Source organism: Oratosquilla oratoria, chromosome 3, assembly GCF_046742065.1.
Source record: "Oratosquilla oratoria isolate Oo_2021 chromosome 3, ASM4674206v1, whole genome shotgun sequence".
Classification (NCBI taxonomy): Eukaryota; Metazoa; Arthropoda; class Malacostraca; order Stomatopoda; family Squillidae; genus Oratosquilla; species Oratosquilla oratoria.
In genome coordinates this window covers 37849747-37868358 of record NC_134779.1, presented here as the reverse complement: position 1 = coordinate 37868358, position 18612 = coordinate 37849747, and the positions used below count along the sequence as shown (strand labels likewise).

General features: G+C 37.0%; 1 protein-coding gene across 2 annotated transcripts; it reads right to left on the bottom strand.

Annotated features, from left to right (window-relative positions):
• Positions 1-1238: 1238 nt before the first annotated feature.
• On the bottom strand, positions 1239-18066 carry Ppt2 (palmitoyl-protein thioesterase 2). Of its 2 annotated transcripts, none has more exons than XM_076179471.1 (6): positions 17811-18066; positions 14976-15117; positions 13057-13161; positions 6676-6808; positions 2794-2934; positions 1239-1889 (listed from the first exon to the last, which is right to left on the bottom strand). In XM_076179471.1, the coding sequence occupies exons 1-6, from the start codon at positions 17970-17972 to the stop codon at positions 1691-1693; spliced, it is 882 nt and encodes a 293-aa protein (XP_076035586.1). In that variant the 5' UTR covers positions 17973-18066; the 3' UTR covers positions 1239-1690. The 2 variants fall into 2 exon arrangements, with proteins under 2 accessions (XP_076035586.1, XP_076035594.1); XM_076179479.1 differs by lacking the exon at positions 17811-18066 and adding an exon at positions 15617-17332.
• Positions 18067-18612: the final 546 nt, after the last annotated feature.

Below are 18612 nucleotides of genomic sequence, written 5' to 3'. Positions count from 1 at the left end.
AGAAACATGCATCTAGAGATGGATGAAAAGAGAAGATTGTATTATGGCAATTTTGTCCATTGCACTGTATGGAGAAGGCTTGGACTGGTGCTTCCCAAACATGGGGCGTCCACCCCACAGGTGGACAATTCAGTTTTTTGTTTTTTATTTTTCATTGATGCCTTGTTGTTTTAAGATGTTTTAAACCAAGATTTTATGCTTTTTCAGCTGAGGGGGCGTTTATTTTTCAAATGATAAAAATTGTATATCATCACATGGGGGACATCAGCGATTGGGTGGGGCATGGGCAAAAAAAGGGTTGAGAACCACTGGCTTGGACTTAAAGAGACAGAAAGGAGGAAGAACCTAAATATGTTTTAGTTAAAATACTTGAATAGTATGGATTGTGTTATGAGGATGGATATTAAGAACTATGATGGTGAGGTAATTATTGGGATGGGATGGGTGGGAGAGGTTTCTATGCCTTTTTTTGGAGGGGGGAATGGGAGCGTTGTCATATAATCAAGTGGTGGGGGCAAGCCAGCTCTGGCCATTGAATTTTGTGTTTTGTTGCATTACCTCTAACCTAAGCAGTGTGGTAGGGGACAGAGATAACCTTTTGTCCACCATAAGCTAAGATGGGAAGAGCAACAAAGGGATTCCTGGTATGGTTGGGTGTATAATTTGACTTAGCACCTGTCCCCCCTAACCCTGAAGTGGAGATAAGGCCTTTTCTATGTATGTGTTTACACAAAGTGAACTCTAAAGCAGCAACACCTCTGCTCCTCCTACTACTAAAAGTTAGTGACAGAAACAAAGATGTCTATTCAAATTTTCATCCCAGAGAGATCTAGAGGTGGGGAGGTCAGGAACCATTGCCAGTTGTTATGAGACTACAGGTTTCCAGCCATTGAAATTTGAAGCAACAATTATCATTATCATCTGCTGAAAAGCAAAGAGTATCTACAAAATTCATTTATCGGTCATATGAATAAACAAAAAACAATATGTTACAAATTATTTACAGAATAGCATTACCTGTTGTCATTTCTTGGTCAAAAAATTATTACAAAAGACATCATGGTGGACTAGATACAAATGTTAACCCATTAAACTCCGATGACAAGATTCTTGTCATTTGGTCAAATAGAACAAAAAATCATAAAACACCAAAATGTTTGATCAAACACCAAAAAAATATGACGTCAGTCCTCGCGCGAAGTGAGGACTGACGTCATATTTTTCTGGTGTTTGATCAAACATTTTGGTGTTTTATGATTTTTTGTTTTATTTGACAAGAATCTTGTCATCAAAGTTTAATGGGTTAAGGAAAAACACATTAAAATAATAAACTCATGGGAGTCTAAACTGAAAGGCACTAATAAGTAACTCCAAAAGTATAAGAGAGTAAAACAAATGCAGAACTGGTTTACATAAAAAAACAACCCAAATTGGAAATATTAAATGCATGAAAATTTGCTGTGTTTAAGCAACTTGTTCACATGGATATTAATGTTCATAAAATAATTCATAAACTATTTATGCAAAGCTGGCCATTACCTACGTCATAAGACCTGCCATGCAAAAGAATTTTTGAGGACACCCACCAATTTCAGATAAAAATAAAAAGTTAAGGCTCTCAAAATGGAGTAAAAAATTGTGTCTGAGGAAATGGAAAATTACTACAACAGCTGGATGGTGACTAGAACATTTAGTCAAGCCATGGCAATATACAGTTCTTAATAACAGTTAAGTTATGATGCCAATGTGTGTGTTCCACTCCTGGCACTTCATATATATGCACTCTTCCCATTTTGTCCAAAGTTTTTAGTCCAAAATTGTCTAGGGAATAAAATTTCTGTTCTCGCATTTCTACCACTTCCTCACTTTCATTGTAGTAGCCAAAGTGACTGAAATTTATGACAAGAAAAATAAAAGGTCAAATAAGACTTTTGTATACAACAAGCCATTTGATAATATATACATCTATATATCAAAAATGCCCATTCCCGCTTCTACAAGGGGGGTTGGAATCAAAGGATATACCCACCCTACCTTCATCTGTCTAAAAACCCATTCATGGTCCCCCTCCCCTCTTAACTTCATAAATATTTTGAATGAATGAGGTAAAGGGAAGGGGATCACTTAATGGTGAAAAGGTGGGGATAAACCAGTTTCAGCTGTTGAAGAAGAGTTGTAGTTTGCTGCATTACTTTTAACCCAAGGTGTTAAGATGGGAAGGGTGGTTTAATGGGAGTTTAGTTATTTATTTGTTATTATAAGAGGGCATTGAGCAAGAGGGAAATGTCTGTCAAGCAAGGAAGGGAGAAGGCAGGAGATAGGGATGAGTGGAGAGTGGCAGTGTATAGATGACACTGTTGTGCAAGGAAGGGAGGAGCAGGGGATAGGGATAGGGGGTGCTTATGTGTGAATGATATTTTGACACAGCCTGAAGGGATTTCTCTCCGTCTTCTCTTTTTCTGCATGAGGGGATAGAGAGGGTGGATCATTGATTGAGTGAAGCATCCTTGCTGTGGATGTACTGTGTCTTGCTACATTGCTTCTGACCCAGGGCAGTGGGTAGGATACAGGAATGACCCATCATCTGTGCAAAGCTAAGACAGTGGAAAGGATGGATAGGAATGGAATGGGTAGGAGTAGGTATGTGCCTTTGACTTGGCTATCTCCCTTATAAGAAGGAAAATGCTCTTAGTATGTAGTAGTAGGTATTTATGATATGGGTGTGTGCTCTGACTTGGCTACACCCCCCTTATGAAGGGGAAAGAGATTTTGGTATGGATACATATTTCTTACCTTGACTGCCAAGGAGTGATAACACCATCATCTGGGCCACCTATCAAGATAAGATTTTTGAGTTGGAGGAAATTTCTGCGGTAATCCTTTTGGTAAGATTCGTCAATTTCATTGTTAATGTATGGAAGATACTGTGAATACCTGCAAAAAATATATAAAATGAATAAAATATACCACCTAACCATGAAATAAATGAAGACTCATTAAGAAAATACAAGGGGTTAATATGTATGTATATAAGATATATGTTTTTATTTATAAAAGAAACTTCAATATCCAAACATCAGGGCACCTAAAGAAGTATGGGAAAAGTGCTTTCTTAATAACTTGATATTCACCCTAATGATAAAATAAATAAATAATATAAAATAAAATAAATAAATAATAACACATACATATACCATGGGGTCTTTCCCCCTTACCAGGGAGGTAGCCAAAATCAAAAGGCATAATTCCATTCCCACCCATTCCACTCTCATCCACCACTCTCCTTCCCTCTCATCTTGGCTCCTCATAGATGACAGGTCATCCCTGCATCTTGCCCATTGCCCTGGGTCAGAAGTAATGCAGCAAAACACAGCACATCCACAGCAAGGCCACTTTATTCAATCAGCGACCCCTCTCTGTCCCCTCAAGCAGAAACATTGAAGATGGGAAGAAATCCCTTTGGGCTGCATCAAAATATCATTCACACATAACCTAGTCCCCCTCCATCCCCCACCCACTCCTTTCCATTCATTACAGTATCAATACACAGCCATCTCCACTCATCTCTATCTTCTGTCTTCTCCTTTCTTTGCTCAACAGACATTCACCTTAGTCAAAGCCCCTTTCACTCCATCCATCTCATCTTCAGTTGCCCCCTCATGTTCACTCCTGCCTTCGACACTTTTTACTAATCTTTCTTTATTCATTCTTTCCATGTGTCCAAACCATCCTAATACTCTTTCATCAACCCTATCTCCCATCTCCTTTTCCACTCCTGCTCTTCTCCTCACCTCTGACATTTCATCTCAAAAACATTCAAACTCTTTCTCTTTAATGTTCCATGTTTCTGCCCCATACATTGCTATTGCCACAATCAACCCTTTATATAATCTTCTCTTAGCATCCATTCCCAAATGTCTATTTCTCATTACACTTTTAAATCCCCCAAGGAACTTACTTGCTTCTCTCAATCTATAATCTACCTCCACCTCCATTCCTCCCTTTCCCACCACATGCGACCCAAAGTATCTAAAGCTATCCACTTCCTTCAGCCTCTCTCCTTTAAGATTCACTTCCAAATTGCTGCCATCCTCTTCCATTGTACATCTCATCATACTTTTACCTGCATTTACTTTCAACATAATATATAATAGACATATATATTACAGGAAGCTCGCTGGCTGAGTGGGTTAGGGCGTTGTCAATTGCAGCGATGTGAGGGCAGTTCAAATCCTGCCATTGGCAAAGTTGAACCAAGGGCATGGTTCATTAAATTCCACGCTACAAAGCCCTCTGTGAGGGGCACCGTCCTAGCCTCCCAGTAGGGGGGAGGAGTGTGTAACATTAAACCATATCGTCATCATCATATATTACAAATATATAAATATATACTATCTATATAATAAGAGCTTTTTCCCCTTTATAAGGGAGGTAGCTAAGTCAGAGGCACGTACCTATTCCCACTCATTTCACTCCCTTCCACCCCTCTCATCTAAGCTCTTCATAGATGACAGGTCATCCCTGCACCCGCCAACTGCCCTGGGTCAAATACAATACAGCAAGACATAGTATATCCATAGCAAGGCTGCTTCACTTAATTGGTGACCCCCCTCTCCATCCCCTCATGCAGAAAAAGAGAAGACGGAGAGAAATCCCCTCAAGTTGCATCAAAACATCATTCACACATAAGCACCCCCTACCCCCCAATCCTTCCCTTCCTTGTATAACAGTATCATCCATACACAGTCATTCTCCACTCATCCCTATCTCCTGCCTACTCCCTTCCTTGCTCAACAGACATTCTCCTCTTGCCCTCTTCACCCCATCCATCCATATCATCCTTAGCCATCCCCTCAAGTTCATTCCATCCACCTTTGCCTTCCACACCTCTTTTACTGATCTTTCATCACTCATTCTTTCCATATGTCCAAACCATTCCAATAATCTTTCATCAGCTCTATCTACAATCTCCTTTTCCACTCCCGCTCTCCTCCTCACCTCCTTGTTTCTCACTCTATCTGACTTAGTAACCATTACCATACTTCTCAGACATTTCATCTCAAACACATTTAAATTCCAGTTGCCTATTTCTTATAACACTTTTTAGTATGGGAAATGGAATGGGTGGGAGTGGTTTCTATGCCTTTTTCTTTTTGGCTACCCCCCATGTAGGGGGAAAAAGCCTTTGGTATATGAATGTATGTACTTTTTAGTCCCCCAAGGTTTTTACTTGCTTCTCTCAATCTACATTTTACCTCCACCTCTACTCCTTTTCCTGTCACATGTGACCCCAATACCGAAAGCTATCCATTTTCTCCAGTCTCTCTCCTCTTAGGCTTAATTCCAACTTACTGCCACCCTCTCCCCTTGTACATCTCATCACCTTATTATTACCCAAATTTATCTTCAAATTTCTCCTATTCCATACCTTCCCAAACTCTGTCACTAACTCCCTTAATCCTTCCTCTGATCCTGCCACAAGCACAGTATCATCAGCAAACAACAACAGGCTCGCCTCCCATTTTTCTCCATTTTCTTTAACCACTTCAGTATGAGTCAAATTCTTGCATGCAGCATCAGCTGCCATATCTATGATGCATCATGCTACTTGCATTATAAAATATAAAGTTACTGCTGTATTACTTGTTCTCTTTTACTCTGAGTAATAATAAACACAGAAAAGATGATCAAACCAGTTCACAGAATCAGGGGGTAACTCATGTACATCTCCAAAAAATATATATAATCAAGACGCTGACACCAGCATCCCCATGTACCTATGCGGGCCTCATGATGCCTATGTAGGGGTCGTTGTACCAAAATGATTAACCATCTCTAATCCCCTACCCATTACCCTCACCTTTACGCATCACCACATCCATGTACACATTGACCAGCCATGGGGGACATGACAGACCCCTCACCACTATAATTTTTACCAGGCACTTCACACTTCTGAACTCTGTCTAATAATAATAATAATAATAGATAAATAAATAAAATTGGATAAAAAAAAGAAATAAAATAAAACAAATAAACCAATGAAGTTTATAGAAATACTAAGAAAGTAATGATATGATCCATACCTATGGGTCTGTAGACAGATGCATAAATAGTTTATACATGGTTACAGGCAACAGGAAATGGACAAAAATGCAAACCTACTTTTTTTATACATACAAGTTAGAGTATGATTTAGATATGATTTCAATAAACAGGTACATTTTTTGGGGAATACCCTGTAAAGACACAAACATGTAACCTATACTATACACCACAACCTCAATTCTTGACCACTACCCATTCTAGAAAAGTGTTCTAGAACCAATTCAGTCAAGAACCAAAATTATTTCACTGATCTGCTGGATACAACTTTCTCACAGTTATTTTTCCACAAAATTTTGTATTTTACCCTAATTTTCCATTTAAATCTGTTCAGGTTGGTCAAGAACTGATTAATCATTGTTGACTATCTGAGCAAAAAAAATTAAAATTTTATGGTCAAGAACCAAATTGTTTGATCTGAGATGCTGGAGAATCAAGGTTCTACTGTATTTCTACATGAAAGCTACAGATAACTAAATATTTGGTGTGCAGTGTACAGTAAAACTATAAAATTTATTATATCTACTACATAATTACACAGCTTCAAAGTATTGTTTAATTTAAACTTACTCATAGTACAGATTCTGATGGTGAGGGTCATTCCAATAATTAGCAACAGAAATCCGCTGACCCATTCGAGAATAAAATACTTCATACACAGTTTCCTTGATATACTGGGGAAAAATGAGCCGAAGAAAATCATCTGAAAATTAAAGCAAATGTAAGATCAATGAGTTTGATATGACATTCCTTTGTTGATTACTTCTCTCATATGGGAGAAGAAGCCTTTGGGTGTATTGACCTAATTGTAGTAACAGGAAAGGAATGATATTCATTGGGTCCTGTCTCTTATTCTACAATTTTCTAACATACCTAGACTCAAATTCATGTATAGTTCCAACTTAATCTATATATTTGATTTCCAATAACCATATTTAGATTGGGACACATGGAAGGAATGAGTAAAGAAAGATTAGTAAAAGAGATGTGGAATGTGGGGGTGGAGGGAGTGAACATGAGGGGGCGACCAAGGATGGGATAGATGGATGGGGTAAGGGGGGGGGCATTGAGAAGGAGGGGAATGTCTGTTGAGGAAGGGAGGGAGAAGACTGAAGATAGGGATGAGAGGAGAACAGTTGTGTATGGATGATGCTGTGATGTATGGAAGGGAGTGGGTGGGGGATGGGGGGAGTATGTGTGAATAATATTTTGATGCAGCCTGAAGGGATTTCTCCCTGTCTTCTCTTTTTCTGTATGTGGGAATGGAGATGGGGGGGGGGGACCAATTAAATGAAGCAGAGGGCAAGATGCAGGGGTGAGCTGTCATTCAGGAGGAGCCAAGATAAGAGGGAGGGCGGGGGGTGAATGGGAGTGGAGTATGTGGAGATGGAATGGGTACAAGTTGATTTAATGCCTTTGTTCTCTACCTCCCTTGTAAGGGAAAAAGCCATTGGTATATGTATGTATATTTAGATTTGAACTCATGTATTGTTTGAGCTTGGCCTATATCACCTTCTAAGCTATTTCACATATTTATACAACTATATGGAAAACTATTTCACACCCCTTTCAATGTGTACATACATATACCAAGAGCTTTTTCCTCCTTACAAGAGGTCATTGTGTTCTCCATTGCTATATATAACAGTGCATTTCCAATAGAACCTGCTTTGTTGCTGCTTGCTTCCCATTCCTCCCAGTTGACCTCACTGCAATTAAAATTTCCAATAAGGACTATATTGCTACTTTGTTCAACATTTTTCTTTAGGAAGAGAGCTGCATCCAATAACATTTCTTGATATTTAGCTTCATTTGAAGCTCTTGTTGGGGGAAGGGACATATGCCACTATGAAGTCTCTTTTATTCTGCCCTTTGGTACTAATTTTTAGGTGAATTGTTTCAGCCTTGCCTCACTCAGATTTGCTTCTTCCACCTTTATGTCACTCCTCACTACACACATTACCTCTCCACCCTTTTTATCTTCTGTCTCCTTTCTAAGAGCTGTATCTATTGTTCCCCAACTGTGGAACAATTTTTTTTTTAGTTAAGTTTCCACTAGGCACAAAATATTAGGCTGGTTTATCCCCAATTAAAGTGTGTATTTACCTAGTTGTATTATACGGGAAGGGAGCTATGCTCGTGGTGTGTGTGTGTGTATTTACCTAGTTGTATTTACCTAGTTGTATATTACGGGAAGGGGAGCTATGCTCGTGGGGTCCCGTCTTCATTTCTCATTTTATCTAAACAATTTTTAAATTCATGTATTGTTTTTGCACACACCACTTTCTCATCTAACTTGTTCCAACTGTCTATTGCTCTGTGTGGAAAGCTGTTCTTTTTCAAATCTCTTCTATAGCTGTCTTTTTTTATTTTCTTTCCGTGTCCTCTTGTATTTCTGTCATCCCATTTTATCAGATTCTCTCTATCAGTAATTTCTATGCCTTTCATGATTCTGTAAATAGCTATCAAATCTCCTCTCTCTCTTCTTTGCTCTAGTGTCTGTAGTTTAAGTTTTTGTAGTCTCTCTTCATATGATAGTTTTGAGAGTGTTGGTGCCAGTTTTGTAATTGCTCTTTGTATTCTTTCAAGTTTTTTTATACATTTTTTTGTACTTGGTGACCATATCGTTGCTGCATATTCCAATCTTGGTCTTATCAGGGTGATTAGGATTTTCCTCACCATTTCTTCATCCAGGTATGTAAATGCCACTTTGATTGTTCTTATTAAATTATAAGTTTCTCCAAAAATCTTATTTATATGTTTTTCAGGTGACATATTATTCATAACAATGACTCCCAGGTCCTTTTCATTTTCTACTTTTTTTATTCCTTCTTCTCCCAAATTATATGATCCTGTTATTCTGTTTTTGCTTTTTCCAAATTCCATTATACTACACTTTTTTGTATTGAACTCCATCTCCCACTTCCTACTCCATTCTTGTACTTTATTTAGATCTCTCTGTAGTGATTCACAATCTTCTTCAGTTTTCACTCTTTTCAGTAGTTTTGCATCATCTGCAAAGAAGCTCATATAGCTTTCAATTCCTTCATCCATATCATTAATATATATAGCAAACATTATTGGGGCCAGAACTGTTCCCTGCGGGACACCGCTTATTACTTCATTCCATTTTGAGTGCTGGTTTCTTATCACTACTCTCATTTTTCTTTCTTGCAAAAAGTCTTCCATCCAATTTAGTAATTTACCTTGTATTCCTCCTTCATATTCTAGTTTCTTAAGCAACTTCTTATGTGGTACTTTGTCAAAAGCTTTTTTTAGGTCTAGAAATGCACAATCAGCCCATCCATCTCTTTCTTGTATTATATCTATTAGCCTTGAATAGAAACATATTAAATTGGTGACGCATGATCGTCCTTGTCTGAATCCAAATTGCCTTGGATTTAGTACGTTGTTTTTTTCCAAGTATTTTACCCATCTACTTTTGATAATTCTTTCACATATTTTTGCTATTGTACTTGTTAGAGAGACTGGTCTATAGTTGGTAGGTTCTTCTTTATTTCCTCCTTTATATATAGGTACTATATTTGCTTTTTTCCAATCTTCTGGAACTTTTCCTTCTTTTAAGGAACTGCTTATTATGCTATGTATTTTGTCTGCCAGTTCATTCCTGCATTCTTTCAGAATCCAGTTTGCTATTTCATCTGGCCCATGCGATTTTCTGACATCAAGATTACCCAAGTGTGTCAATATTTCATTCTTTGATACTTCTATTTTTTCTATAGGGGGGATTTTCTCTTTCCATTCAATCTCTTCAGGTTGTATGTTCTCCCTTGTAAACACTGATTTAAAATGTTTGTTCATAATTTCTGCCATTTCCATTTCCTCAGTGTATTCAACTCCTCCTTGTCTTAATTTCTCTAAGTCTTGTTTGTTTTTCAGTTTATTGTTTACAAATCTGTAGAATAGTTTTGGTTGATCTTTACACTTTTCTATAACATCTTTTTCATATTTTCTCTTTTCCTCTCTGCATGTTTGTACATATTCATTTCTATAACTGGTATATATTTTCCATTTTTCAGGTTTTCTGTCTTTTTTCCATCTGGTCCAGGCTTTGTCTCTTTTGTCTTTTAACTCCCTACAACTTTTGTTGTACCAGCATTTTACATATTCTTTTTCTTGTTTTTGTCTTGGGACATACTTTTCCACTCCTTTTTTGTAAATTTTTGTCAAAATATTCCATTTCTCTTCCACTGATGTTTCTTCTTTGTATATTTCTTCCCAGTTTTCTTGTTGAAAGAATTCTCTTATTTTATCAAAGTTTGTTTTTTCATACATCATTCTTCCTTTTCTATATTGTTCATTTCTTTTAATATATTTTTCTTCATTAAGTTCCAGTTCAATCAATATGTGGTCACTTTTACCTATTGGTGTTTTATATTCAATCTTGTCCACTATTCTAGGTTCAGATGTAATTAATAAGTCTAGCCTCGATGGTTCTTCTTCATTTCTATACCTAGTGTTCTCCTGTATCCATTGTGTCATTGTGTGGTCAATAATCATCTCAAGTAGAGCATTTCCCCATGAGTCATCACCACTCTTTACTGTCATTTCTTCCCAGCAGATTTCTTTGCAATTAAAGTCGCCCATCATAACTATTCTTCCTCCATCTTCCATTATTTTATTTAATGCTATCTTTGTGTCCTCTAACATACTTTTATGTTCACTCTCCTCCCATGAGGCTGTTTTTGGAGGCACATAATTGATCACAAATTTTCTGCTCTTCTTATCTCTGTCTTCCACTTCTATCATAATCATCTCTACTGTATTCTTTCCATATATGACACCTTTCACGTTTATATCCTTCTTAGTCAGGAACATAACTCCACCCCCTTGCTTTTTCTCTCTGTTTCTAATCCAATAATTGTATGTATCATGTCCTACACTGTTGGGTGGTAGTGGGCCTTTTAATTTTGTTTCTACAATTCCCATTATGTCCGGTTCTTTTTCTTTCAAATAATCATTCAGTTCATTCAATCCTGTTATTAATCCATCTATATTTGTGTAAGACACTCTTAGTTTTCTGCCACTTCCATTGTGTTCTCTGTTTCCCTTATGTTTTTCTTTAGTATGTCGAACTGCTTTATTTTCATGTTCACTACTCTCCAATAGAATCTCTCTTTCTCTGACTCCGTTCTGTTCTCGTTTTTTGTCTTAGCTTCCAGTCTTTTCTGCTTTTCTTCCTCTCTTTCCTCTTTATTCATTTCCCTTTTTATCCATATCTTTTTGTATTGTTCACTTGTTGCTAGTTTCCCTGTTTTGGATAAGATATTCTCTGCTGTTGTTTGTGACCTGAATTTAATCTTAATTGGTATGGTCTTGTCTGTGCTATACTTTCCGAGTCTGAATTTTCTCCTCAATTTGTTTCATAATTTCTGGTTCATCTTCCTGAACTAATTTTAATAATTGGCTTACTTTTTCATTTTCCTCTTTGATTCTTGTGGTTCTATCTGGGTTATGTTTCTCTTCCATTCCTAATATAATTATACATTTCTTTTTGTCTGCTAATTCTCTTACTATATTCTCCTTCTGTCTCATCACTTTAATAACTGAGTTTTCAGTTTGTTCATTCATTTGCTGTTTGATTATGTCAGTGAATGAAACCTTGCTATTTTCTTGAATTTTTTTCCAACCCTCCTTGTTCTCCATACTATTCTCCTTTAAGACTTTATTCTCATCTTTTACTTCTTTTAACTGTTGTTTTAGGTCTTCAATTTCCTTAGTTAAGTTTTTGTTAGCCCTCTCTAGTTCTTCCAACTTTTCAATTCTTTGAAAAATACTGTCAACATTACCTAACTTACGCTCCAAGTCCTCGATCATCTTATCGACCGTCTCTTCTAGTCTTATCAGTCGGGGGGGGGGGGGGGGGGGGGGGGTGTTGTGTCCCCCCCACCCTCTTTAAATCCCTTGAAAATATTCTCATCACTTTCTTCTGTATTGCTCCTCTCTATACCTCTAATCTTCACATTTTTATTAGACATGTCGTCATCAACCAGCTCGTCTGGCGGTCGTTTTTCCACCTTGCGGCGGCCCGTCAGGGGCAATTCCTCCACCTCCTCATTTGCTTCGATTTGCCCAGTAATCGCTAACCCTCTCCTCTTTCCTTAGTTTCCCACTACTCCATGAGCAATTTCCCCCCACCCTGCAAATACAAAAAGGCACTTCTCTTTGCGTTGGGATCCACAATCTGCACTTTTCTTCAGAACGTTCTTCTAAGCCGTCCATTCGTTGAAAGTGTGTGTGTGTGTGTGTGTATATATATATATATATATATATATATATATATATATATATATATATATATATATATATATATATATATATATATATATATATATATATATATATATTGTCAGTGTATTTGGGCAGGAGTTTTTCTCTAATGCATGTATCATTAAAAGTGATGGCTAGTTGTGCATTAATTATTTTCTTAAAGGTATTTCCCATATACCTTATTATGGAATTGTGTTCCTTAGAAAGGAAATTTATGACTTGGCTGTATGTAGTCATATTAGCTAGATCGCGATTTCGGGTTCAAGACCCTTCTTCAGTAGCTATAGGGATGTTCTTTCTTATCAGGATAAGAATTAATCTGATGAGTCCTGATAAGAAAGAACATCCCTATAAGTTACTGAAAAAGGGTCTTGAACCTAAAATCGCGATCTAGCTAATATGACTACATACAGCCAAGTCATAAATTTCCTTTCTAAGGAACACAAATCCATAATAAGGTATATGGAAAATATCTATAAGAAAATAATTAATGAAAAACTAGCCATCACTTTTAGTATATATATATATATATATATATATATATATATATATATATATATATATATATATATATATATATATATATATATATATATATATATATATATATATATTTTTTTTTTGTAGGATCTAACCAAACTGCAGCAATCATATACTTGCCTCCATATTGCCCTGCTTGAGGAGATGACAGCGATATGAATGTCTGAATGTTGTGTGAGGTGGCCTCTATTATACCTCTGGAAATTACACCACCTTGAGAATAACCTGTAAACATAAATAAACAAATACATAAGCAAAAAAAATACAATGGCATCCTATGAATGAAAAATTCTGGACATATATGTTTAAAGAATGTACATAAAAAGTGTCTGATGAAAACTGTAAAAGAATAACTAAAACATTAAGATATAATTACCATGAAAAATTCCGGACATATGTGTATAAAGAATGTACATAAAAAGTGTCTGATGAAAACTGTAAAAGAATAACTAAAACATTAAGATATAATTACCATTAAAGATAATTTCTAAAGGTTTCCTGTTACTTGTGTAAACTGAGGTACTGACTGCGGTCAATAGACTTTGGTGACATCCCTATGGATCAGAGTCAAGCAGCATTCTTTTATTTTGGAAATACTTCCACCTTGAGAACAATTTGCAAATTATATAAACTTTTATTTTGGAAATAATATCACCTTGAGAACAACTTGCAATATATATATATATATATATATATTAAAAAATCCATAAAGATGATAAAAATTGGGGCACATGTGTAAGCACTATATATTAAAACACACATACATGTATCAAAAGACCTTTACCCCCTCATAAGAGGGATGGTCAAGTCATAGCATACATCCATACAAAAAAGCACCCATGTCAGCACATGATGGATTAACCTCTTCCATATGATGACACCTATGTAGCTGTCATAAGGCACAAGTGGATATATGAGGATGCTGGCATCGGCGTCTTGATCATATTTATTTTGTAGTTGTAGGTGAGTGACCCACAAATTCTGTGAACTGGTTTGATCATGTTTTCTGTGTTTATCATTACTTAAGAATGAAAAAAATGAGTAATACAGCAGTGACTTTATATTTTATAGTGCAAACAGTGTGAGGCATCATAAATTAGGCATCTGATGCTGCACATGAGGATTCGACTCATACTGAAGAAGTTAATGGTCATCCCTATCCTTGCCACATTGCTCAGGTCAGATACAGTACCTCCACAGCAGGGTCCAACAGCCTGAGCTTGTTTACCTCTACCACTTTACCATGAACAAAAAGTGTCATAAATAAAATAAAACAAATAAATATACAACTACTACTGAGGGTGACTAAGTTACTGTTACCTTTCCATACTGAGGTACTGTCTACAGTCAACAGTTTGTAGACATTAATGACACCGCTATGGAACAGTCAAAATATGTCAGCCAAGGCAAGCCTCGACCCTTCACCATAGTGCCCAGCCATGGTAGTAACCTCCCCAATAAACACCTTAAGCTTCCGAGCCTGGGCAAGGATTGATTTGGCAGCCCCATGTTTAAAGGCCAGTGTGTGACCACTGTACTAGCTAGGAGGCTCAGCACCCTTGTTTCCCTCTCATCTTAGCTCCTTGTGGATGAAGGGTCATCCCTGTCTCCTGTCCACTGCCTGGGTCAGAAGAAATGCAGCAAGACACCGTATATCCACAGCAGGGCTGCTTCATCTACATGGCAACCCTTTCTACTTGTCCCCTCATGTAGAAAATATAGAAGGCACAGAGAAATCCCTTTGGGCTGTGTCAAAATATCATCCATACACAACCATTATCCACTCAACTCTAACCCCTGCTTTCACCCCCCCCCACGCTCAACAGGAATTCTCCTCTTGCTCAAAGCCTCTTTCACTTCATCCATCTTATCCTCAGTCGTCCCCGAAAGTTCATTTCATCCACCTTCTGCTTTCCACATCTCTTTTACTAATCTTTCTTCACTGTTTATATGATAATAATAATAATAATAATAAAAATATATACTGTATATATATATATATGAATCTTGGAAAATTAGGAAAAAGTGAGCATGCTTACCAATGAGAATGATACCATCAGGTGCATTCATCATAATGGGCACCATTCTCCTGTAGAACTCCTTGACCTGGTACCACATTGGAGCTAAGGACTTCCAGCCATGCAGCAAATCTATCACATGCACCTCTGTTCCTGGGTGTTCCTATTTGAAGGTTAAACAACATTCAATAGTCCTCTCATATAAATAATTCTATCTTGGCTGGATACCTCCACCTGTCCTAGTTCTCTCTGGGAGAGACACAGCCATCATTAAACCAGCCATGGCCATAGTAAAACCTCAGCCCATGAATCACTACAGAAAGAAATTTTGTGAAGTTGTCTGGCATGGGTGAAGGTAAGTGCATCTTCTGTGTAGTGGATGGATCTAGGGCATTTCATGTCCATTGCCAGATTGATTTTGTGTGAATGCTGTTTGAATAAAGGGTAGTGACTTGATTGCAGGTGTACTAAAGAAATTCTTGGTTGTTCTGAGAGTGATTTTTCTATTGGGTGTTAGATGAAGTATACAATTTGGCAATCTATTAAAGATTATGTCTTTTGTCACCTGTGTATCTTACATGACTGTAATTACTTAATTCAATTTATCTAAGAAAGATAAACTTGATTTGCTGATTACTAAGGAATGAGACACTACTACTTACCTGAAATATCTTTGTTCTATAGGAAAAAGTGACCATATATCACTTCAATTTCAGTTAGAATGTGGGATACTAGAGCCAAGGAATGAATTACATGGTCAAGGCAAACCAATTTTGGGATGGTGAATTTCTTAGGTTCGAGGAAATTCTTTGAAGAAGCCAATGGGAAATCTTGGGATGAATGAACATATGACATGAAAAAAAAAAAAAAAACTTGAGATAATTGGAAGAGGGGAACAACACAAAGACCCTAAAGAAAGGCAAAAAGGAACTTTGAAAAGTGTGACATTGATAAATGCAAATATCCAAACTGTTCTTTAATTGTAGATTCAGGTGCAAGAATGGAACCTCTAAAGTAGCGTTTCTCAACCACGGTTCCACAAAAGCTTTTTGTAATAATGTAATATAGACATCATTCTAACCTATATGATAATAAAATGAGAAAGATATGGTATATGCTTTTTTTTGTGCACGGGTTCCTTGAGACATGCAATTTATTTTAAAGATTATGCCAAGGTAAAAGGTTGAGAAATGCTGTTCTAAAGTGTTGGAGAAAATATCGACTCAAGGTGAAGTAATAAGTAGAGGTTTCCAATCTGATTTTGACAAGGAGAGTAATTATGTAGAGGAGAGCGAGTACAACAAAAGTGGGTTACAGAATATAAACATTTAAGTGCATCACTGGATGCAAGAAAAGCCTTGGGGTCTGATGAGATCTCAAACAGGGAGCAATTGAAAGACAAAATTCAGTCTAATTATCTTCATTAAAGGAAGAAGCAGTGATGCATGATTGGAAAAGGGTTAACATAATATCAAATCATAGAGGAAGAAGTAAAGAGATGTCACATATTTCTATGCAAGAGCCCTACAACCAACCCTCCTTTCAAAGTCCACCCAAACTCAATATACCTCTCCCCCCAAAAAAAAGAATATAAATAAAATAATATCACAAATTCTACACTTTGCCAAAATTCCCTAGAAATCACTCCCAAGCCAAACAAGAACTACACTGGCAAGCCTATGATCTGGTTACACACACTAAAACAGTAATGACACAGAATTGGTTTGTCACTAGACACCAATTACCCTAGATGCAACCACCACACAGAAGACACAGCACATTAAACTACACTCTTCACATACAAGGACATAAAATATCTCATTGTGCGATATATTTTATGGGCTGAACTTTGTGGCTATGAGTATGGCCACAGATCTGCGAGCTACAGTTCTCCTACGCTAGAACACCAAGGCAAAACACAAAAATGTTAGATGGTTGACATGTCAGTAGGATGATATATGTTGCTAATGTTTACCTATCACCAACACCACATCTCTATCCTAACCTCTGACAGGATCCTACTACCTAGCTGCCCCCATACTCAGTCTCTACACTCTAACTGGGTGAGGCACCTATATATCTTGCCAATTTACTTCATATGAGGCATTAATTGTGCAAGTTTAATGAAGCTAATATATATGTTTGTTTTTTTAGGGGGGTATTTTAGCAATATCAATATGAATATCTATAGGCAGCTTTCATCTCAAGACTTATCTCCATCCAAAAAGAATATTGATTAATCTTATCAAATTAATCTAACTCTTAACATCTCTCCTTTACCACCTCTTTGGGGACATTAGTGTCTCCAAGAATAAAAGTTTGCCAAAGAAAATACCCTCCTCCTCCCACATAGTGGAGCCATAGGGGAACACCCATGTCTGAACTTTTCCCACGTTCGTTTACAATCTATTTGTCTTGATAAATTGCTTCAGAATTTATTATGACCAAACCTAAGAAATCTGCTACAAAGCAGCTACGGCTGACCCACTTTTCTGTTGCATAATTTGCCCAATAATCATTTCTCTTCAAGGTCCGGGCGAATGTACACGATTGTGCAAGGCGATTGTTATGTTTACCAAAGTAGGTTGGGTTTCATTCACAAGGGATTTTTTCCCAATTGGAATTTAAAGTATCAATAACTGAGATGGTGAAATTTCGCTTTTCTATTCCATTTTTTCTACTGTTATGTCCAATTAACTAATTTTGGAAAATTCTTGAGAAAGCACTAGGTAAGTTGGTTAAATGTACTGAATATATACCCTCATAAATTCTACCGGTTTTACAACAAAAACAATTACACCGCTAGCATCTACATACTGTTGTTCAATTTCATAACCTTGTATCCAATGCACAAACCTTCGTTATTACATCTGCCATGAAATATAAGCTGTCCCGAATATCCCAGACACCATGGATAATAACAACAGGCTTATATGCATTGCAAAGAAACGCGCAAATACATAGGGTCAAGACTATAGCCTTCAAGTTCATCCTGGACGGCTGGACGACCGCCACCATTCCCTAAGAAAGGCCTAGGAAGGCTTCCTTGCTCAAGAGTCAAGTCAGATAAGCCGACTGTTGGTGACGTCCGGTCTCTCCTCGCCCTCCCACCACCTTCGCTGGTGTGAAAATATACTATACATACTGTAGATATTTTAACCTAAATATTAAAAAACTTATACTCATGAGACCCCGTCTTTTCATCCAACTATCAAACCTAGTTTTAGAATTACTTATGGATTTATCATAATTATTCGTGTAGCTACCAAAAGTTTTATGGTATAGAAACGGCGCTTCTATCCACGAAGACAATATCGCGGCGATGTCGTGCGTTTTCTTATATTTCATATGTTGGTTATTGTTGTTACGGACCATAGATTTTAGTTATTAATTTTTCTATCCTTGGGGGTTCATCTTTCTGCACTGCCATGCGTTATCTTAAATTCTATATGTTGGGTTTAGTTGAGGGTATTTGTAATTTGGCTAATAGTCCTATTTTCTATCGGTGGAAGATATTTTTTTCACTTGGATAGGCGTTATGAATTTATCGAATTCGTCAATGTTGTAGAGATTCTAATGGTGTTGGAAATTACGGTGGTAAGTATGGTCTTGATATGGTAAGATACAATTGATTGGAAGAAGGGTGTGGTGGGTGTCT